The 24,241-nt window shown below is 45.3% G+C and overlaps 1 protein-coding gene across 2 annotated transcripts in view; it reads left to right on the forward strand.

The window, feature by feature from the left end:
* SEC24C (SEC24 homolog C, COPII component) overlaps positions 1–23,683 on the forward strand; it is a 42,886-nt gene extending 19,203 nt beyond the window's left edge. For both annotated transcript variants that reach the window (XM_078613430.1, XM_078613431.1), the window contains exons 7-23: positions 1,218–1,329; positions 1,873–2,000; positions 8,447–8,585; positions 9,296–9,411; positions 9,910–10,034; positions 12,371–12,562; positions 13,008–13,101; positions 13,615–13,731; positions 14,715–14,885; positions 15,686–15,782; positions 17,358–17,503; positions 18,265–18,403; positions 18,905–19,023; positions 19,615–19,794; positions 20,124–20,315; positions 21,187–21,276; positions 21,886–23,683. In XM_078613430.1, coding sequence (XP_078469556.1) covers positions 1,218–1,329; positions 1,873–2,000; positions 8,447–8,585; positions 9,296–9,411; positions 9,910–10,034; positions 12,371–12,562; positions 13,008–13,101; positions 13,615–13,731; positions 14,715–14,885; positions 15,686–15,782; positions 17,358–17,503; positions 18,265–18,403; positions 18,905–19,023; positions 19,615–19,794; positions 20,124–20,315; positions 21,187–21,276; positions 21,886–22,026 — 2,298 coding nt within the window. In that variant the 3' untranslated portion in view covers positions 22,027–23,683. The remainder of the gene's footprint in view (positions 1–1,217; positions 1,330–1,872; positions 2,001–8,446; positions 8,586–9,295; positions 9,412–9,909; positions 10,035–12,370; positions 12,563–13,007; positions 13,102–13,614; positions 13,732–14,714; positions 14,886–15,685; positions 15,783–17,357; positions 17,504–18,264; positions 18,404–18,904; positions 19,024–19,614; positions 19,795–20,123; positions 20,316–21,186; positions 21,277–21,885) is intronic.
* Positions 23,684–24,241: the final 558 nt, after the last annotated feature.

The following is a 24,241-nucleotide window of genomic DNA, read 5'->3' on the forward strand; positions in this document are numbered from 1 at the left end:
ATTCTTGACTATGATGTAGAGCTGTATGGTAGGTATCTTAAACTAATTTGGATGACCTGTGTGTCAAAGGCTTAAAATGGGTACCCATTGTAGTACCTTGTGAGCATACATAGTGGGAAGACAAAGGCAGCAGGGCATACATGGCCCTAGCCATACCATATTCTCATGCTGTTATGTTCATGTTCAGCCCTTTCGACAATCTAATCCTGGATGACATCCTCCCATGTGTTTACTCATAGCACTTGCCTCAATGGCAGATGTGGAACGATCCACCTCCCCACCCTCTCCCAGCAGTTCTATGAATTGTTATAATTCGATTCAAGAATCCGTTTTTTATTCACATTGTGGTATATACAGCAGCCAGTGCCTACAGGGGTCACATGAACCAATTATGTACAATTTATTCGAGTACAAAAAAACTATTTTTACTCGGACGAATGAATGCATTTTATCCTCGGCTTAAGACTCAATATTGATTATACACAGAAGTATATCCAATCCAAGCACATGGTCGTGGCCTTTGTGCGGCATACAATGGGATGTTCTTGCCTTTGCAGCCATGTGAATTTATTAATTTTTATCTGCTTGGTTTTTTATGCATGCATTTATTTGAAAAAAATCATATCACGTTTTCATTTAAATGCAGTTGCTATTGAACGTTTAAATGTGAGTTCACGACATTTACCACACTTGTAGTCCACTCTCACACAATGACAAATATCCTCTGCCTTATCCTTACAGAGTAGGGTCAAGTGTCATTAAGCCAGTATGACACTAGGAATTGGCACCATGTTCAGCTTGGTGATGATTTTAAAACCCTGGAATTTTCATCAAAGGGTCACTGGCAGCTCTTCTCCGGACATACCCCAGATGTTTTGGGTTAACCGACTGAGATGACTAGCAGATGCACCACCTGTGTGCTCCCCGCTTTCCCACCAACATATCTCACATGTTCATTTACAGCCAGGTGTTTGGGTAGCTTTAGCAATTGTACGTGCGATTGGCAGGGCAAAGCCTGCGTTTGTTTTTGTGTATCTTTTACATGCTCGCGAGTTGAGCTCGGAGAAGTGAGGGACAGGTTGATACACCACAAACATGTATGAATGTATGTAGAACTTATTTCGCATGCAAAGGGGTAAGCACACAGCATGCATCACTTGCACACATGCGGTATTGTGCTCACTTAGTGCTGTGCGTGCGCCCTCCTGCCACCACAGATCCAGGTGATCGAAGACGATCGGATGCAGCGCTCGAATGACCCCTACATCACGTCCGTGCGTGGTCAGGTGCCTCCGCTCGTCACCACCGACTTCCTCGTCAAGGATCAGGGTACGGACTCGTTGGCGGGCAAAAGGCCGTAGAGATGAAGAGACATACAGAGAGGGAAAGGCTGGGAGATTTGTTGGACAGATTGATGGGCTAATCAATGGATGTATAGGCAGGCAAACAGGTGCATACACAGATGGCTGGACAGCCACTTGGGCATATGAATATAAAGGTAGATTGATGGTTAAATAGAATGACAGACAAAAACCGATGGCTAGACTGGTGGTTTACAGGACAGGCTTACAGGCAGATGGAGACAAGTGGACCAAAGGATGTTGGATGGACAAACAGAAGGATGGAAAAACACAGGTAGGTTGACAGATGAATGAACAGATGCTCAGACAGATAGGTTGATGTATTGACATACTGATGGAAGCACAGATGGACAGACAGAAAGATGGATGTGGTAGGTGGAAGAATGGATAGGCAGATGTACGGATGGAAATGTTTTCCTGGACAGGTCGGTGGGTACGTAAACCAAGTTAATAAACTTTGAAAGTAGATGTCTGCATTTTTACATGCGTGTACCCTCGTATGCATCCCCAGGTAATGCGAGCCCACGGTTTATCCGCTGCACATCGTACAATCTGCCGTGCACCTCTGAGATGGCCAAGCAGTCCCAAGTACCCCTCGCGGCCATCATTAAGCCGCTCGCCACACTTCCGGTTGAAGAGGTGAGGTCCACACGGTGACACACACCCACATGTATCATCGTTCTCTTGCCTCTGCTCGCTGGGTGCACCAGCACACACATCGGGATAATTTAGTGCTGTGACACCCCCGAATCTGCTGGACTGCAAGGTGGCCATGATATGGCAGTACAGCAACCGTGGGTTGGCTTTGACATTCTCAGTGATGTTTCTGCGTATGCTAGGGTTCTTCTTTGAATACTTGGTGAGGTACTCTTTGGTTCTTTCGGTAAAGTCACGTAGGTATAAAATGAAATAAATTAAATCACGACGTTTCGGGCGCAACACAAGCGTCCGTCATCAGATGGCCTCTTGTTGCAGCAGCCCTTTCGCCCACTTCAGCAATTGTTTCTTGCTGTGGTTGTCCCACCTGATGACGGACGCTTGTGTTGCGCTCGGAACGTCGTGATTTAATTTATTTTATTTTATACCTACGTGACTTTACCGAAAGAACCAAAGAGTATGGATCCCTGCATTGACGAAAACTTCAAATATACTTGGTGAAGCTTTTGTGGCTGAACAAAGCATATTCTTGTCTCAGTTCATGGTCCTATGCCAGTGATGGAAATCCAAGTTCATATAATGGTGGGCCAATATATCCAAAAACAACCACTGTTCACTTCCCACAAAGTGGCAAAGTTTAGCTACCATGAAAGCGCTAACATACCAAGTTATATTTTTAACTCACATTTTCGCCTATAGGTTTTTCATATGTATTGTTTTTAAAGTGAAGATGTCCTACCAGAACAGCTCCACAGGGAAAATGCACAAGTTTGTAATTCCCTTTCAGTGTGAGAATCTGCAATCGAATTATATTTTATGCATGCAGTAAAGTTAGAGGATATGCATTGTAGTTTGCAGTGAAAGTATGACAGCTGTCGGTGAATAAATAACACCAACAATGTGCATTGTTGCCATCCCAAAAATACCATCTCGCAGTCTGTGTTTAGGCCCTGCCCATCTACAATTCCAGGCGATCGACCATTGGTTGTAAATTTGACAATCTAATTTTGAGCCGTATGTTATTTGTGTTAAAAGTTGAGTCTCTCTCTCTGCTTTGAGTACTTGTTTTTTGGTTTTAGGAAACAAGTTTAATCTAGTTTATTAACCGATGAGTGGTGCTATCTAAGTTCAACTTTGTATCTTGTTTATTAATATAATAATAGTAAAACCATTTATAAGGCAAAAGAGGGATTTGCATGATAGACTTCATGCTAAGGTAAAGGTTATGGCGGAGTTTCATTATGGGAAACACCCACAACGCATGGCCGGTCTCACCAGAGGACAGATGCAAATCAGCTTGATGCAGACACTCACTTAAAAAGTTTAACATGCAGCCTTTTTAAATTTAGCAACAGCAATGAAACCATCCAGGATTACCACCAGACCAATCTAACACTATATACCTAGAATACCCAGCATTACCACTAGACCATCCAACACTAACAATACACCATCAAGCACTACCACTACACCACACAGAACTAACATGAAAAGACAACACTGCCACTAGACAATCCAGTACTCCCACTAGAACATACAGCACGACCGCTACACCATCCAGCACTAAAGTTAGACCACGCAGTACTACCACTATATTATCCAAGACTATCACTACACCCCTAGCACTATCACTCAGTGAGAAGTTCTTATCTGTGCACTGGTGACGTCCACGTAAATGGATGCAGACTACATAATAGTGAGCAGCGTCGTATAATGCTTCAGAATGTATTCACGATGACACCGACTTTTGCTGTAGGTAGCCTAACAACGAAGAGTGGCGCTTGACATTTGGACCCTGCTGTGCCTTCAAATGCCACGTGGCACTTTTAAAACTCGTAATGATTTCTGCGGTTCCCTGTGGCTCCCGAATTGAGAGTTCCTGCTGCACACCACAAATCAATACAGCGCGATCATGTAGCACTCACTTTTAACCATTGGCACTTTGATTTCAGCCGGACAGATGCTTCTTACCGAGACCTTGACGATGTTGAGACTGCATGAAAGTAGCACAGGGGAGAAGACTGCCTGCTCGTGTCTTGTGTACCGCTTTTGGGACTTTATTTATAGGTGGGAATTACACACATGAGAATACAAACAGTACAAAAATGTCCTGTTTAGCCTTATTAATGGAAGTGAGCACTGTTAGTGAGCACCTATAAAAAATAATATTGTCATATTTATCCAGGAATGTCTCACGGAGTCTAAATATTTTTCAGGAAGATCCGATATTAATATGGTCTACAAATTTGAATTATACGGAGTGTTTTGTATTTTGAGAGTAATTTTAGAATCTGGATAAAATCCACTTATGTTATGGGAAATAATTTTTATGATTTGCATTAATGGATCAAAGATTCGCTTGATGTACTGCCATCTCCTGGCCACATCACAGCCCAGCAAGTTTTGAGAGATTTCACAACTGTGTAGTCCATAAATCTGTCTCCTCCAAAGCTCCAGATCACAGACATGCACCACTAGGGTAGCGCCACAACATTTATAATAAACTTTTTCTCCACTTTGCTGACCCACACCCTAGCAGGTCATCCCTTCAATGCCAAGTTGACCTAGAGAGATCCACAACTAGTTCAGATATCACTTGGCACTGATGTGGCTGGGAATCAAACTCTGGTCGCCGGGTTTGTTACGCAATGGAAAGACAAAGATCCCCCAATTATCCTTGTAGATGTATGTATGTCTATGGATGTTTGTTGAACTTCTTTCGCACCGTATATATAGCCATCCGTGCCATCGGAGGTGCAGGGAAAGGACAACAAACTAAACACAAAAAGCACTTCTAAATAAATGAGCTTTCAATTTATATTGAAAAGTGCATTGCTCCAGTTGCTTCCTAATACAATTTAATTCCTGTGAACAAGCACCTATTTCTAGTGCAGTGTGCATACAGAAACACGCCACTCATACGCAGGTTCACACGTAGACAGACCCACACATGCACACTTTACATACACATGTAGAGGAGTATTGTGGGTATCCAATGAAGGGGCGAGCAGAAGGAGGTGCGAACGGGTTACGTGAGGGCTTTCGGATGGCTCTTGCGAGAAGTGGGTGGTGCCAAGAAAGAGGAGGAGCCGGGAGTGGGTTGTGCCAAGAAAGAGGAGGAGCCGGCCAAAGAGCTCTTAAGGGGGGGACCCCAAGATGGGGACGGTGTCGTCGTTTGGGGGCCAGGGCAAGTATCGGCTGGAAGAGGGTCTCTCTCCTCTCCTCGTCGCGGAGCGGTGTTGGCTTACACCCCGCTCCGGGCAGACGAGTGAGAGAGCCAAAGGGATAGCCGGTGTAGGATCCTAAGAGTTACTAAGTGTCCGGGTTAAGGACCGCGATAGAGCGCACCTGCACAGGTGTGAGTGTAGGATGCCCAGTGTGGAAGTGGTTTAATAAACGGCAACAGCCCTTTGCAGTGTTCCTCGTCTCTGCGTGGTTCTACTGCACAACACGCACACAAAACAAACACACAGACGCGCATTCATCCATCCATCTGCTTTAAAGTGTTTTAATTGAAGGACAACTTAAGCCAGGGACATGGAAAGACGAGCACCATCCGCTGTCGCGCTGCGGTTGTTTTTTGTGGGGCGCCGGCGAGCACTTGCGATCCAGCCTGCTGACGTGAGCTCTATTTGCGTGGTTCCGCCACAATCCCTTGCCCATCTGCCTCTTGGGAGAAGTGTGAAATGGCTTTGGGACTGCCGGGAGATTAGCCCCACAGCAGGCAGTCTCAATGGCATGGCAACGGCTAATAATGGATATGTTCGTTTTGGTAACAATATCGCCACCACTTGAATTCGCATGACTTTGATGTCCTTTCGTTGCGAGCCAAGAATCTGTTGGTTATGTGCGATTAGCAAGTGCTTTGAGTAGTTGAATGTTGATTAAAATCATTCACGACATTTTATTTTATTTTAGGTACCACCGTTTGTTTTTTAGTTTTGTTCCCTAACACATCACAGTCCAATGTCAAGTACTATGATCAACAGATTCATGTCTGTTTAATAATGGTATATTTATTATTTTATTAAAAAGTGTGAAATGTGAACTTTTGATGTGACATTCGCAGGAATAATTAGCATTATGATTCGAAATTTTCCTCTTGTTTGTAAGTAGTAGTTTTGGTAGCGGTGATGTTATGATTGGTCTGTTAATTGGTTGATCACAATATTTATAATTGTAATGCATGCAACATGTCATGCATGTAAGAATACATTTTTAATTATTCCTACACGTTTATACCATCATAATGGAAAAACATTCGTTCATTAATGGTATTGTGACCCTCATTAGTTAAAGGTGGGTCAGAATTGGGATGGGTAGGAGAGTAATTTGGTAGGATGGATATATAATTAGATTAGCGGGTAGGTCAGCAAGTAATTGCAAACGAGGTTGGGTAGATTTGGAAATGGAATGGCTAGGTTGGTTAGTAGGTAAGTCAGTATTGCGTAGCTAAGTTTTGAGTAACAAATGCAATTTCCTTTGCCTATATTCATTGTTGGAAGTCATTGACGAATCAGATTACATATTATGGCTTTGTTCAAATTATATTTATTTTGTGCGAGATGAATACTTTTATTTATCATTATTATTTTCAGATTAAAAAATATACACTAGATAAAAGTAATAAATATGCATCTCAGCAGCTTGTGTTCATGTGTTTACAGCAGCAGTCCGTGCACGTGGATCATGCTACAACAGCTTATATTGAGCATAGTGCCATTATCTTGAATGTAATTTAACCCAGCAAAAAGATTAAAATAGTATTATTACATTGCTCTGAAATAACATAGTACATTGCATTACTTTTGAGTAATCAGTTGTTGGGAGTTAATTAATTTTCAGATGTCGTCCTCCTGGTAGTGTAGTCGGTGTTAATTCATTTTCAGTCGTCATCCTGGCAGCACGCATGCCGACCTCTACGTTCGTCTGGCATGACGCGAGTCAACGTGCACCTGTCAGGACACGTGAAAATGTGACGAGCGTCAGCCCTGACGTCTCCGCTTGGGCGTGCGTAAGATTTTTGGCAGAGGCTTGGAGATGAGTAGGTCAAAGGGGCATGAAGGCCAGGATCAGAGAAGGGACTGTGTAGGTGGTTGTTGCACAGAACACCGTTTGAATGATCTGGCATCGAAAACGAAACAATTTCTACTTTTTCTACATTAGTATTTACTATGCGCTTTGTAAATAATTTGTTCTGCCCTACTCCCACTGCGAATTGGGTTTATATTTTTTTGCCATTCTTGCATTCTTTGTACAGCTTCCCTTGTGTGCGCGCACCCTTGGTTTTTGTGTTCTCTCTGCTCTGATGTCCATTGCGCTTGCACACACTCTTTGGTCCATGTCAACTCTGCAATATCACCCATCCTCTACAGAGCCACTCCTCCCATCCACTCTGTCCATCTCCCCCCTCCGCATGCCGTCTTCCATTCATCTGCAGGGAACACTGCAGGTGAAGGAAAATGGCACGTGGAACCGAACATTACTGCCTACCGGCATAGCCCTCCGAGGTGGCTTAGGGTTGGTTACAGAGAAGGGATCTTGAGGGGCACGTACTGCAAATATCCTTCCACTGGCACTGGAATAGAGAGCTTGATGTAGCTCGTGTGCGTGCCGTTACAAATTTATTCGAAGTATTTGCCGAGACGCAAACCGGATCCTATTTATAGTGGGGTCGATGCCAGTGAGCATGGGGGGAGGATGCCACTATGAATAGACTCGGTGGTGCTCTATTCGGGTCGATTGCAGAATGCCCAATTTTCTCCGCTTTACTGCTGCATGCTTGCGTTGATGGTGCGAGTTCAAATTCCGGTTGGGGGTCGACTCGGCTCGTCAACTCCCCAGGATGAAGTGCAACGGTGACCGCTTTGTGTGATGTACACGGTGACCATTCTTTCGACATTCGACAAATCCACGTGGAATATTTCATCCTGGTTCAGGCGGCCAACAGAGATGAGTGCTGCTCCCCAAATGAGCTGGTTTTAGCAGGGGGGGCACTTTTTGGACGTTTTGACTTTGATAGTAATACTGTTATAAGGATGATGCTGTACATGAAGAGGATGGTGTTTCCTTTTTATTAAGCTGTTTGTGTCGGGATAATGCTGCGGGACAATGTTGCAGATGATGATCATGCTACTGCGGCTTATAGTGATGATGATGATGGACAAGGGTTTTGAAGGATACAATGCTGCTGCCAATAATTATAATTTATGATGGTAGTTCTGTTTATGAAGATAGTGCAATTGCAGATAATGATTATTATGAAGACAATCCTGCTGCTGATGATGACGACAACTTTGCTGCCAATGCTAATGATCATGTTGATGAAATTGTTTATGATCACGATGCGGCTACTCATCGTAATAATGATGGTAGTGATGATGCTTCTGCTGACCGCAATGATGATGACCTTTTCTCTGTGCCTTCAGACCCCGCCATACATCGTGGACCACGGGGAGACGGGGCCTGTGCGCTGTAACCGCTGCAAAGCCTACATATGTCCCAACATGCAGTTCATTGAGGGTGGCCGCCGCTTCCAGTGTGGATTCTGCAACTGTGTCACCGAGGGTGCGTCTGCATGTTTCTTTGCTTCCCCTTGTATCTTTGCGTGTCTGTGTGTTTGTGTCTGTTTCGGTGTGTATGTATGTTCGCCATGGGACCATGCTGCCATGGGAGGTGATTTGGCTACAATGCATCATTGGGGTTAATACCACCACAAATCCTCAAGCGTCCCATGGCACAATAATCACATTGTATTTCCTGATGCCTATGCTCCCCGCCTTCAACCCACATATGTGTGTATGCACACTTGTATGTATGTATGCATGCATGTGTGTGTGCGTTTGCGGTAGTGTAACTGTGGGGTAATGTAGTGGTTAGCACGTTTCTCTACGAACCAACATCAGTGATGAATTTATGAACAGGTCCTGGGCCTCCCCAATGTTGATTCAGCATAAAAAAGAGTACCTGGTGCGGTGTGTAAACATCAGTACTGGGGAGACAAACACGGCCGAGCGTGGTACTGGTTACCCACCCACTCATGTGCCGGTCTCAGCCTTCTTAGGTGCTCACTAACAGCGCTTGCCCCAACAGTCTGTTAAGGCCATACGGGGAATCTTTGTGTGTGTGTGTGTTTATGGGAGGCGAAGGCGGGGTTTGGCACGTGCTGGCAACCCACCCCCTCGTGTGCCGTGCCGGCCTTCATAGGTGCTCGCTAACAGCACTTTCCCCAACAGTCTTTTAAGGCTATACGGGGGTATTTGTCTTTGTATATACAGTCCCCCAACACTACTTCCAGCATCTGGACCACACGGGACGACGCGTCGATCACTGGGACCGACCAGAGCTCTCTCTCGGCTCCTACGAGTTCATCGCCACGGTCGACTACTGCAAGGTAAGCAGGTACAGCAGGCAGCTGTGACAGCAACAGTAGTGATGGTGGTAGCAGGAACAAAGAGAAGATGAGATGTGCTGTTTTCAAGGCTGCCATCGCAGGTTTAATTTTACAGATGTGCAATGCCAAAGTTTAATACATTTCCGTGTTTTCGGTAAAGTCACGTAGGTAAAATAATAATAAAATAAAAAATGAAAATAAATCAATAAAATCACGACGTTTCGGAGGCAACACAAGTCTCCGTCTTCAGGTGGGACCGTCACAGCTAAATTTACTGTATCAAGTGAGTAGCTGTGACGGTCCCACCTGAAGACTGAGACGTGTGTTGCCTCCGAAACGTCGCGATTTAATTGATTTATTTTCATTTATTGTTTTATTATTATTATTCTTTTATCTACGTGACTTTACCGAAAAAACCTAAGAGTATGAATCCTTGCAGTCACGAAAGCTTCAAATCTAGAATTTCCGTGTTTGTTTTTCTGATCTGCTTCCATGTAGGAAAACAAACCACCCAACCCTCCGGCATTCATCTTCATGATCGATGTTTCGTACAACGCCATCAAGAGCGGCCTGGTGAACCTGGTGTGTGAGGAGCTCAAGACTCTGGTCAACCACCTGCCTAAGTAATAATAGCAACAATAGCATTTCATCTGTCTTGTTTCCAACAGGGTGGCACGGACGCAGAGCACACAGCCCACAGTCGGAATGTTGCGAGTTCAAAATCCCGGTTGGGGCATCGGTAAAATTAGTACATGTATAATGGGACTTTCTCCCATAGAAATACTATTCCATTTTAATGGGCGGCGGGAATAGGGGACCGTAAGAGCGTACATGTTGCCTTTGTGATGCAAATCGGGGCGATTTATCCCGTCCGAAACAATGGAATAATGTAGGGAATAGGGACCATAACTTAGGAAAATATTGTGTTTCATGCCTAGCAACCAAAATACGTACTGTACATGTGTAGTGTAACACAAGTCGGAGATGAAGTAGTTGCGGGAGGCACCTTTTATTGTAACACCCTTCAGCCGTTCACACACAGGATCTCCTCCCTCTCGCTCCCGTTGCCGTACAGCCCAGCCTAGACACAATCCTTTCCGCGTTGCACCGACGACGTCGACCGAGACAGCCAACAACTGTCCGGCCGCGCAATTATTGAGTGAAGGCGGCGAAGACGACAGTGACGGCGAGACGAGTCCACTCCCAGTACCGGCAGCCCGGAGCTCGCGCTCTCCGCTGCTTTTATTCTACTCGGTGCGGCCTGGCTTCGCCCTGGCCGCGTCTCCCTTCTTCTCGAACCCACTAGCGGGTTCCAGGGGCTTCCCGATGAGGTCTTCCGTGACCCTTGCCCCAGTTCCTCCGCCCTGCCGGCACACACACCGTGTATATGGTCGACGGCGTGTGTGCGAACTGTCCACCGCAGTTGCCGCTACTGGACAGCAGTTGGCGCTGTGTCACTGCACATGCACAGAAAACCAGATACTGTACATGTACTCCACATGTACAGTACACGTTCAGTACCTGTACTGTACACCGACCCAATGTACACAACCAATTCTGAGTTCAAGAACCTTAAAACAGCATTTCTACTTCTCAAACACTTAAATGAAAACTATTTTGAGCATTTCTAAGCAGCCCTATACTCTTTAAAAGTTTTCTTTTTTTTTATAGAAAACGTATTTGTGACGTTTATAAAGCAATGAATCGAGCAAAAAAAATGTTTGTGTAAAAAAGCACAGCTTTTTTTTAAACAGCATTTTAAAAATATTTTACCTTAACCTATGATATTTTTGATCTTACCTTGAGGAGTGTGAATGAGTTGTGCTTGATTGTTGTTGGGAGAAGATAAAAAAAAAACTTTCTAGGGTCATACCCACCTTCAATGATTTTGTCACGTTTTTCTGGAAATGTTTCTGCAGCATCGGCACTGGCAGACTCGCTGTATTTTTACGTTCTTGAAACTTGATCATGCCTGAAATCTGTAAAACAATCCACGGGCAGCCTGAATGGTTTCTCTTTCGCTGCTTTTTCCTCTCTCAACTGATTGAGGGCGAAGCTGATCGGCTTCTTGTGCAGATCCTCGATCCATAACGCCAGCAATCTTTCCTTTTTTTCCACGATAACACTTTGCCGTGTAATTTTAACCTCCGAATGCTTTAAAGCATGCTTCGCTTTAATTTCTGTTTCATCAGCATTCTTCAACTATTGTACGTACACTCGTTGGAGGAAGAATAAAATAGTGCCAAACGTCAACCACCTTTCCTACTACACTTTATCACTTCCAGTTTAACATAGAGCCTAATAATATTGTGCTTTTTCTTACGATAACTACCTGCACCTGCACTGACACCTGCACTGTCACTAGCACTACGCTTGCTACACATTGCTGAAGGGTTGCCACGATATTTTGTGAGAGAACACAATGGGACTGAGAAGATGGCGGTGCATTCTCAAAATACGAGTTGTACAGGACGTTTTCGACTTGGCTGAACTGAGGAGAAAACCACGTAGCGATGTGTGTGTGTGGGGAAATTTTGCATTGGGTTCCTCAAAAAGTCAGCGACGTGAGTACGAAACAACGTATATCAAGACGACATATATTGGGGGACCCCCTGTACCACTTTTGAGAGAAGTCAATTGTGAAATATTAAAAAGCATATGGCAAAAAGGAGACCTCAATTCATGAATCGAATCATGACACCAGATCGTGGTCATTCATAGAATCGATGGATGGAGGCAGAGGCAGGAATTAATTGTTAAATGCCGAGTGATACCATGTTGAAGTGACTTGCTCTTGTCATAGATAAGTGTCATTTTCATAATTTAACATTTACATAATCGTTTGTTATTTCACATTTATACTCCAAACTGCGGTCGTCCTTTATATATACGCTTGCAGTCTCAGCGGTCTGTCACCTGGCATTAATAAACGCTCGCTGTGTCTGGATGTGTGCGGCAGGGAGGGCCAGATGGAGCAGTCGGCACTGCGCGTGGGGTTTGTCACCTACAACAAGACGCTGCACTTCTACAACCTGAAAGCGTCGCTCGCCCAGCCGCAGATGATGGTGGTGTCCGATGTGGCTGACGTGTTCGTTCCACTGCTTGACGGCTTCCTTGTCAACGCCGTCGAGTCGCGGCCTGTCATCGAGAGGTGAGGGTCAGGGTCGGGAGCTATGGTTAGGTTAAGGTTTGTGTTTGTAGTTAGGGTTGAGGTGAGGGTCAGGATTAACATTGGGGTTAGAGTTGAGGTTAGGATCAAGGGTTTTGGTTGGGTTGAAAGCTAGTGTGAGCATCCAGCAGTTTAGATTGGTGGTTAGAGTCAAGCGTTAAATTAGGGTCAATGTTGGGGTCCAGGTTAGGTTGGATTTGGGGTTGAGGTTGGGATCAGGATTTGAGTTCAAGGTTTGGGTCTGCTTCGGAGTTGGGTTTCGGTTTGATATTGGGGTTAGCATGGGACATAATACCAAATATGTGTAAAGGAACGTGGTGACGGCTGCCTTGTTAAACCAGGTCTAGCGTAAAGCAGAGGCTCATATGTGCTACTTCTGTGTCCTGTGTGCCCGTGTCTTGGTGCATCCGTTGTACTTGCGTCGCAGCCTCCTGGAGCAGATCCCAGAGATGTTTGCCGATACGCGGGAGACAGAGACTGTGTTTGTGCCCGTCATCCAGGCTGGCATGGAGTCGCTCAAGGTAAACGACAGGTGGCAGCTTCTCCCTTGGCTGCCCAAGGCTCCGAAGGCATTATGAGTTCCAGGACACTCGGATTTGTTTGTGTTTTATTTTTTGTCCTACCATCACCAGTCTTGTGCACCGGTGATGAACCCTTCCAGTGATGTGTTCTGCCCAAACCCACTTACTTTCCCAAGCAGTCAATGCAATGTCTCTCGCTCTTCAAGTGCACATCTCTCCATGCTTCTCTACACACTGTTCAACATCTGCTCCTTTTTCTTTGCTGATGTCCACATTTTTGATCCATATAGCCGATAATATGCACTGATTGAAAACTTTATTTGTTTGGTACATTTGTAATTTACATATAACTACGCATGAATCGTGAATAATTCATCTTCTTATGCATATCTGTCCATGTATGGAGAATCTAACGTTTTTTAATGTATTTTACTGCTTTATTGCACTATATAATAACGACCGCGGATCCTTTGCTAATGACGCATGCGTCTTTGTCGTCCCTCGCGTTGGCAGGCAGCAGAGTGCGCGGGAAAGCTGTTTGTGTTCCACACTTCACTGCCAATTGCCGAGGCACCCGGCAAACTCAAAAATCGCGATGACCGCAAGCTCGTAAACACCGACAAGGAGAAGGTACGGAGTTTTTGGAGTTCATGCTCGGTGTATTAAACACCAGGATCACTTGCAAATGACAGTATCCTGGGGTCTTTGAATTATCACCGGGTTAAATAAAATTAAACTTGAACCTGGCCGTTTGTTGCATTGATGTAAAATAGGAGTGGGGAACCTACAACATTATTTCAATCAAATTTGTTAATAATACAGGGCCGTGGTGGTACAGTAGTTAGCGCACGATACTAGAACCCAGCCACCGGAGTTAGATTGCCAGCCACAGCTTAAATCGGTGACGATTGATATCTGAATCGCCAGCCCGCACTGACCAACATGGTGAAGTATGGTCAGACAACCTCCATGACACATCATAGGGAGGCCTTCATACAACCATTGATTAACAGAGGGCTGTCATTTTCTTGTTTGTTATTATTTCATTTTGCATTAAATTAGCAAGTTATTGCGTCCTGCTTGACAATAGTGATGCTTGAATGACACTAATGCAGCATTAATAATTCAAAGACGTATTAAATTGCAAAAACAGTGATGCACTATTGTTACCAATTAAATGTCGTGTAATAGTGAAACATCATTAATAATGCAGAAGGCTTTACAAAATGTCATCTGCCTGCAGAGCCTGCAGATTAGGAAGCAATAGGCATCTGCCTGCCATGATGTCAAGGGGAGACAGTGGATGATCATTGTTAACTTTACGCATGGTTAAATCCATCGTATGAATGATAGGTGGAGTCGTTTCAACATCAAAACTAAAACTCACAACCTTTCTATTGTAATTTGAGCACTCGCTGGACCAAAGCACTTCCTGGCTGGATATTCCATTCCAGTTACCAGAATCTCCCACAATCACTCACGATTACTAAAGGTCGGCAAACTTTAGTTTTTCAGAAGTGGCGGGGATGACAATGAGGGACGGATGCAGTTTGATTGCATGCGACCGCAGCATCGTTTGTACATGTGGCTGATTTCCCCCCCCCCCCTCCTAGACGCTGTTCCAGGCGCAGAACAACGTCTACCACTCGCTGGCCAAGGACTGCGTGGCGGCTGGATGCTGTGTTGACCTCTTCCTCTTCCCCAACCAGTTTGTGGATGTGGCCACGCTGGGGCTGGTTACACTGCAGACTGGGGGCTCCATTTATAAGTACAACTACTTCCAGGTAGATGGCAAGCCCCCGGGTGCAGCACCAGTCAAAAAGCAGGCACACCCACTTCACGGAGCGGGATTGTGTGGGGGTTCTTTTTTCTACACCATCGTAAACTACCACTACCAATGCCCATCATTTCCAGCGCTGTTATTATCATTGCTATGAAATGGCTCGGAGGCTCAAAAGCCAAAGTACTGTAGATGTATTTCCCTACTCAAACTCGTGTTGAGAAGTGCTTCCCATGTCCAACGGTATAACCTTCGTAGTATAATGGCAGGGATAAGTCCCTGTACATGATGTCCATTATTAACCTGACAAAGTGGTCTCTATTTTATTGACCTCAGAGGGATGATGGGTTGAGTCATATCCCTGACTAGGATTTTAACTCCGTGACCTTTCAATTTTTGAATCAGGAATTCTACTCCAGTGCCACCTGCAGAATCCGAGTGGATCAAGGGACTTGTAATGGCCATGCCATAGCACTTGAGAGGTTCAGAGTTCAAATCTAGGCAGCTACTGAGAATTTAACGAGGTTATCAAGCTGAACTATGCTAACTAATCTATTTGAATTGGTTTTCTGCACTAAAATCTCCTATCTGCCCTTTTTACCGAATCATTGTCTAGCATCCCTTTCTCACCACACAAGGAAGTTCAGATTTCGTACAATGTATGCATCCCACAGGGAATTTTTGAGCACTGACCACAGCACCATCATCATCACTACTGTAAGTGTCGATGATAATCCTGGTGATGGTTGTGGTTGTGTGCTGAGGTGGCTTGTGTTTGTTACTAAAGCCGTGCTCTTGTTTCAGTCGAATTCGGACGGTGAACGTTTCCTCAACGACCTGCGCAGGGACGTGCAGAAAACCATCGGCTTCGATGCAGTGATGCGTGTCAGAACCAGCACAGGTATGGCCCTGAGAGCCACACTACCTCTTGTACATTTCTAAAATGCTCATGGTTATATAGCTCACCTTCCAGCTGTTTTGAAGTATGGTTGTGTTTTCGTTCCGTTTTATTCCAAATTGCACTCTTGGCATCTTGTCCCGAGACAAGGTGTCAAGGCGGAACTCTGACAGAGGAGTGCAACACAAAAGCGGATACTGCAGAGCTACCTTTGAAATCCCTTCAAGTGACCTCCGGTGCACAAGGCAGGAGGCAGTACTTTCTCATCCTCTGTCATTGAGTGCGATATTTGTCACATGACAGTCCACCTGAAATATGTAATTCTCAGAGCTACAATTTAGCCAAATGAAGTACAGGACCAAATGTATTGTGATAATGTTGTTTGTTCAATCATTGGTGACTGGGCTGAGATCATCAACTCTCTAAACATGAAAACCCATATTCTTTGGTTCTTTCGGTAAAGCCACGTAGATAGAAAAAATAATTAAAATATCACGTTTCGATCGCAACAAAAGCAGTCGTCATCAAGTGAAAAAAAATTAGCGAGAGAGCTGCTGAGGCAGAATGTTACAAAGGTTTGAGGTGGGTGTAGCCCCAAGGGTCATGAGCGAAGTGGGCGGGGCTAGTGATGAAATTTGCATGTCAATATAAGATCGGAGAGCTGAGCTCCCTCCACGACGACGAAGCTGCGGAGGTGGCGATTGTATTGAGAGATTTGCATGTCAATGTAAGATCGTAGAGCTACCGCCACATCAAGGAAAACGAGCAACGGTGGCTGTGTTAGCGAGACATTTAACCTGTTAATGTAAAAACATTTAACCTGTTAATGTAACACCAGAAAGTCGAAAATAACTACTAAACATCACAGCCAGTTATGACTTCACCTGGTTAATAACGTCCTTCCAATGATTGCTCAGTTTGTACCCATCTTCTCGGTTGAAATTGTGTCTGTGTTTATATATCTGGACGGCTTCATGAACGAATCTTTGCTGATAGCCAGTGGGTTTGCAAAGTACCTTCGTCTTGGAAAAATATATTTCGTGTGTGCCCACAGCATTAAAACAATGATCAGCAATGGTTGAGGTATTGGTCCTACTATGTTCACGAACACAGTCCGAGACATGTCGCTTAGTTTCCCCAATGTAACTACTGCCGCAGACACAGCTTAGTTTGTAGACGCCGGGGTACTGCATGATGGATCACATCCTTCACAGATGGGATCAGATCACGAATTTTATGTACTGTGTTGAATCGAACCTGGATCTTGTGTTTGCTCATGATTTTGGAAATGTTTTTGGTGACCTGCTATATATGGCAAGGTGATGGTTTTGATTGGTTCCTCAGATGGTTCTTTCCGAACGGTTGGGGTGGTGATAGCTTTACGGATTGTGTAGTCTGAATATCCATTCAGCTTGAGGGCTTGATGTACATGTTCCATTTAACTGGCTAGGTGGTGAAAACCCAGTTTAATCACACGCCTAGATTTGAGCCCAGGATCTCAGTGGTTCTAGCTGGCTACCACAACACGGATGGTTGGTGGGTCACACTTCTGCTGCATTGTGTAACAAACGCTCACAGGTGTGCGAGCAACGGATTTCTTTGGAGCGATCTACATGAGCAACACGACGGACGTGGAACTCGCGGCTATCGACTGCGACAAGGCGGTGACGGTGGAGATCAAGCATGACGATAAGCTGAACGAGGAGACTGGTGCCTTCCTACAGGTGACTCCTTTCACCTGTGGTTTGGGCACGTGATCGGTCAGTTTGTCAGTTGCTTGTTTTTGTTTGGTTTTGGTTGGCTAGTTGCCTGGCTGTCTGGTTTTCCATTTGGTAAGCTGATTAATTTGCTGGCTGGTTGAAGTGTATGGTTGGTTGGCTGGATTGTGTGTGTGTCTGGCAGTCTTGAGCGAACTGCAATACTGGAACCTCATTTGCCAGAAGAAAAAATATGATAATTAGTTTTTTATCCTTTTATCTGGCAACAAAACTGACACCTTTTTTTTTACAAAAAGCCTTTTGGTGTCATCTGGTCCAACACCATGTGAGACTAGGCTCTAAGGAAAGCTGTCTCGGGTGTGGACCAATCAACTTCAAGGACAGTGCATACATGATCAGAGTTATGTTTTTTGTTTGCATTACGACTGCAGGTATTGTGGTCTATGCAAACATGACTCCTTGTAAAAAAAAAAAGGTGTCAGTTTTGTTGCCAGATAAAAGGGTAAAAAACCAATTATCAAACTGCACTACAAACCTATCAATATGGGGTTGATTTTCAGCTAAGGATGTATCTTTCAGTTCTTGTTTGATCCTGTCCTGGGCTTCACTTAGATCGACTCAGGCATAAATTAAGTCTTGGCCTGGTGCAGTGCGTTAACATCGGCACTGGGGAGACAAAAGTGTTGGCCACACCACTCTCTCTTGAACTGCCTTGCCTTTAATAGGTGCTTACTAAGTACTTACTCAACTGTGTGTGTGTGTGGCAGTGCGCACTGCTCTATACGAGTGTGAGTGGGCAGCGGCGCCTGCGTGTGCACAACCTCGCCCTCAACTGCTGCAACCAGATGTCGGACATGTACCGCAACTGTGAGACCGACTCCATGATCAACTACTTCGCCAAAGCCAGTGAGCCCTTGCTGACGCACGCATACACACACGTATACACATGTACACATACTCCCTTAAATTTACAGACAAATGTGTATTTGAACTTGTATGTATGCACTTGTACAAAGACCTCCGTGTAGCCTACGCTGACGATTGGGGCAAGTGCCCTTAGCGAGCACCTATCTATTAAGGGCTGACACGGTGCACGAGGAGGGTGGCATGCCCAGTACCATCCCGGCACTAATACGCACACAGTCACACGTCAACACACATCCTGATATTCGCACACGTGTACTTGCACAGATACATGCGCGCTAACGCATATAAACTGATAATACACGAAAACGCACATAATATGTGTGGCGCCTTGTGTGACATTTGCTTTTGCACGCCATACGAATCCTTTTACTTTCACACACGCATTGTGTTGTGGGCTGCCCATGTAATCATCTTTACCACTGCTTTGAGTGATGCGCGTCGCCAAACTAACACGGCACATACCACTCTTGTCCCACCCAGCATTCCGTGCCGTGGCCCATAACCCAACCAAGACGGTGCGTGAGAGCCTGGTGAACCAGTGCGCCCAGGTCCTGTCGTGCTACCGCAAGAACTGCGCCAGCCCCTCGTCCGCTGGCCAGGTATGTGCCCACTGCCCGTTTGTTACTCAAGTGTCGCTTAAAGGTAGACACAGCCCAAAACAACTAACAGCTTGTACATTGATCGTTCTCCAAGTGTTCTCCTCCTCCTTCACCTAATCACAGCCTTCAACACGTTTCATAATACAGGTTTTTTTTGGGTTAAATCTCATGAATATCAATGTGTCGTTAAACCCACCACCACTCCACAGCCAATTAGTAAGGTTTGTCACGTAAACCGAACATGCCAATTCGTTACTAGTGTTGTAGAGCAAATCCACAACATTTACAATCTTGAGTACGACGTTTCACCAGTGGTAACCTGTCCAATATTGATGTTTACACACAGCATCATGTACTCATTTAAGGTTGAGTCGACAAAGTGGAAATACGTTCTAATGCTACTTGCCATGACATTAGTCTTGGCCAGGAACCAAACTCAAGTTGCCAGGTTCATAGCTCAATACATGAACCAGCACTCCCTATCCTTGTTGCACACAGATGCGCACACCCACTGCAACACCCAGGGCCATGTGAGTGGCATGACTCCCACTTACTCAACCTTGCCCTGCCTCTCTCTTCCCCACGCCACAGCTGATTCTCCCCGAGTGCATGAAGCTGCTGCCCGTGTACCTGAACTGCGTCCTCAAGTGTGAGGTGCTGCTGGGTGGCGCTGACATCGCCACCGACGACCGCGCCTACCTGCAACAGCTGCTGCTGAGTGCTGACAACACCCAGTCAGCTGCTTTCTTCTACCCCCGGCTGTTGCCACTGGTGCGTGCGCATGCAGGGAGTGGTGGTGCAGCGGTTCGCACGCTGCACTACGAACCTTTCGACCCGGGTTCGATTCCCGCACACGGCCAACACCAGTGACGAATATCTGAACTGGTCCTGGGCATCCCCTAGGTCGACTCAGCCTCAAATGAGTACCTGGTGGTGTGTAACTATTGCTACGGGGTAGATAAAGGCAGCCAAGCGTGGTGTTGGCCACTGACCCCCTCGTGCGCCATGCCAGCCTTCATAGGTGCTCACTAACAGCACTTGCCCCAACAGTCTGTTACAGGCTATAACGGGAGATGGTTATCTTTGTCCATCTTCCACAGCACAAGCTGGACGTGGCGAGCGAGGAGCTACCCGTGAGCGTGCGCTGCTCGGAGGAGCGCCTACAGGACGGCGGCCTCTATATTCTGGAGAATGGCCTCAGCCTCTTCCTGTGGGTGGGCATCTCCGTGTCGCACGATCTCCTGAAGGCTCTGTTCAACGTCGACACGTTTGGCCAAATCGACGGCGAGATGGTGAGTGCGACCTGCGAGGCGGCGACCCTCGAGATTGTTCAGATGGAGTGAATAGTGTCCTCGATGGCTAAATGTTATATGCCTAGCCTGGTTTACAGGTCATAGGTTTGATCCGAACCCTGACGCCTGCTGTATATTTGGAGTTTGCATGTTCTCCCCGTGGTCGTGTGGATTTTTCTCCGAAACATGCATTTAGAGTATATAGCTACTATGCATTTCCACATAACCCATTTCGTTGAGCTATGATTTGTGGCCAGGTCGCTTCTGAAAATGAGCTAACAAGCTCAGTGGGCCTGACCTGATAAAATAGTTTAGTTCAGTCTTAGACAGTGCGAGGGTGATGTGGAGAGTGCATGTCCTCCTGAGTACAAGGCAGTTAGGTGAGTGATTGGAAATGTTTATATTTGGAACTTCACACTACGTAGCCAACCGTGATAATCGGAGGTGCGGGGAAAGGACAACAAACTACACACAAAAAGCAGTTCTTAAGAAATCAGTTTTCAAGTGTGTGAAGTGGTTAGTGCGGATAATATGTGATGGTGAGCATTAACTGTATGAGTTGGTGATTGCAACATTGTGAATACCGATGGTGAGATGGTCATGTTGAGGTGGTGGGTTGTCCTTTATGATAGACCAGGTAATGTGTGAAGTGGTGCAAAAACCTTCAGTTTCAGGATACATTTTCAAAAGGACTCTGCCGACCTTTACAATGCCAGCTCTCTTACATTCAGATTTCTGAGTGTAGGGAGAAGACTTGGTGATCGGACTAAAACTCGAGACGGATCAGATACGATAGTCATGTTGACGATAGTGAATATTGTGCAGCAGATGTTAATGAGTTGTTGTGATGATCGCAAATTGTCTGTTTCAGACCATGTTGCCGGTACTGGATAACCCATTCAACAAGCGAGTTCGTGACATGATCGACTCCATCAGAGCCGAGAGACCACGATACATGAAAGTGAGTGCTCACTTTATTTTTGTTCTCTTGTTTTATAACCTCAAGGGGTGTGTTTGTTCAGAAGCGAGATACTCTTAATTGTTGACGGTTTTGATAATTAATATTTGTAACAAAAAATGAATTTAAATCACAGCCGCATGATAACTCGGGCAGACACCGTGCCCTCAAGCGGCATCACGGGCACACCTCACTACATTTTTAAATGGCCCACTGCTTGCCAAGGCAATCCATGTGCTAATTAGAAAGTATCCAGAAATGTTGATTAGTTACTCCCAAATTAGTTAATTTGGAAAAGCCACGAAGCAATGTCACTGCTCTCCTGGCAGACTTTGCAGGCCGGTGCTGCGTCCAACTTGTGCTGCACAGAGACATGCCACTGGGGGGTCCCCTTGGCTCGACAGCAGCCAGGGCATTGGAATTGTCACGAGACGCGTGATGCAAGGCGCTTTGAGTTGCCGAGGCATTTAAACGCCCTACAAAATGCAATTCTTCTTGAAATACTCAATTTGAAATGGGGTACGAATGATACTTAATGTTGCATTGCCAATGGCCGTTCTTCGGCCTCCTCCCCTGCCGTTTCCCCCCTCACCCAATCGCCGTTCACTACAGCTGATGGTCGTGAAGCAGCGCGACAAGATGGAGCTGCTCTTCAAGCACCTGCTGGTGGAAGACAAGTCCCTGAATGGTGGCGCCACCTACGTCGACTTCCTGTGCCACATGCACAAGGAGATTCGCCAGCTGCTGAGTTAGACGGCGCCAACTCCTCATGTGGCTGGAACTCCCATCGCCCACCTGCCACCGGGAGGGGAAGAGAGGGGCGGAGGGAGGAGGTGAAGATGGGGGAGGGCAGGGAATGAGAGAGGAGAGAACCCCGTTGTTTTGACACTTTAAAAAACGAAAACGCAAAATGGCACACACCTCGCCTGTTTTTTTGTCTCGTTCCAATTCAAGCTTCTCGTTAGTGGCCGGTTTCAGTCTCAGAGCAACTCCCATTGTTGTTTGTCTTTTGCGCAATAAATTGTCACTTTTCGTTTTCCTAGGACCTCGCGACATTGCGCTTTTAAGAGTTCTCAAACTCTTATACCATAATCGTATATTTCTGCGCGTACATGCGTATGCGCACGCGTTTGAAAGAGCTCCTCTTGAGGCAGGTAGGCACAGGGACCCTACAGACTGCTTGGGAACTTGCTGCCTTAGTTGACAGACCACCTTGCCTTGTGGAAACGGCCACAAAATCCAAGTTGTTTATTATTAACATTATGATTAGTAGCAATAGTCACAGTACATAATCGTAGCTTAATTTGCGACTTTTTTTCGTAGAATCTGACCTGCATTGGTTGTGGATTCCAAGCTGTGCTACCGTTATAATTTACATTTTGCCGTGTTATATTTTATCAATGTTAGCCTGGGTCTTAATGTTAGGTCTGAGTGGATATTGCCTTGGCCCAAGTGCAAAGGCACACAATGCCATGTGTGTCCTTTGCCATAGCCAAAGGATTTCAAATACAGCCTCCTTCACTAGTCAGATTAAATCATGGGCCCAGTATTCTCAACACATCGAGGCACACGCCATCTGTATTTGCAGCTGGATGCTTGTTTCCCTGCTGTGTGCTGTAGTTTTTTGGCTTCCAAGCCCCACACTACACCACATTTTAGTCATTATTCAAGAGGCAAAGGCAATTGCCTCTTGATTGGCTGCTGATAATCTCGAACTAACATGTATCTGATAAGATTCCTCACATTCCTGCATAGACCACTTTTGCTACCATAGTTTTGTGCATTGGATTTGAATGTGGTTGCGTTTGCAGCCTCGAGTGTGGCCTGGCTTGGCTGCTGTGTGCTGCTACTGCACCTCAATGCGTTAGCTCCGCTGCTGTGCAGTGACGAAACACGCTTCCGACTGCAAAGTGCAGGTGGTGGGCACCCCAGTGTTCGGAGGCCTACAGAAAACAAGTCCCCTCTAAATGGGCTTTCTCATGCAGTACCAGCACAGTGCACTGAGAAAACCAGAACCTGTAACTCGATGGTTGCATCTGTGGCACTGAAAGCCACCCTGTCCAAGTTAAAAATGTTTTTTAAATGGCCTGGCTTTCAGAGTAATGATTGTTCTGAACACAGGTCATCATGGACATTACAATTTGTGGAAATTTGTCAGCCTCGCTGGGGTTGGAATTTTATGGAATTGTGTTGGGGAGTGATCGGGATAAATAACTAAAACTTTGAGGTCTTTGTTCTTAAATCTGTAACTGGTTTCTGTTCAAACCAACGGCATAGAATGCATGTGATGTAGTTTTGTACAGGAACAGATTTGGATGAGGCTTATTATGAAGGGGAACAAAGTCACTTTCTGCAAATTATGCTCAAAAGAATTTGAATTTTGATGTCAAGTAAAGCCATGTTGCTTTAACGTGTCAGTAGATTGATTGATTTGCAGTCGGTATTGGGGTGTCTATGAATGCCTGTGTAGAAGCTTAAGTTTAGAATGTGCTCATTATAAACTGAAAAACGAAATAGATGTTCCAAATTAACTTTAAAAAAACAACATACCAGCATTTAAAAATTAAACATCTTTGTGTGCTGTTTAATTTGAACGCTATAAGTATCCAAAACGTACACGTGACTTTGGATAAATTAAGACTTGGTTGCTATTTGCTGTGAATACAGGTGTAGATCATTAAAACAAATCTGGGATAAGATAGCAAATCTACAGCTTCGTCGTACGAATCACAAATGCGTTTAAGCCGCATTATATTTACTTACGAGACTTTTTTTTTTTCCTCCTTCCTGTGTGCGTTGTTTATTTTTAATGGTAAAAGAAGTGACTGGAAGAGAAAAGATGTTGTATAATACAGTAGGGCACCAGAAATACATTTGTGCAACTTTCTCTGTCGTCCAAATCGCGCCGCCGGTAAAACGTCTAACGCAAGCCACAGCGCTGAATTCTGCATTGCACACCGGTTAGCTT

The sequence above is a fragment of the Lampetra planeri genome, chromosome 41 (genome assembly GCF_965212315.1).
Source record: "Lampetra planeri chromosome 41, kcLamPlan1.2.h2, whole genome shotgun sequence".
Taxonomy (NCBI): Eukaryota; Metazoa; Chordata; class Hyperoartia; order Petromyzontiformes; family Petromyzontidae; genus Lampetra; species Lampetra planeri.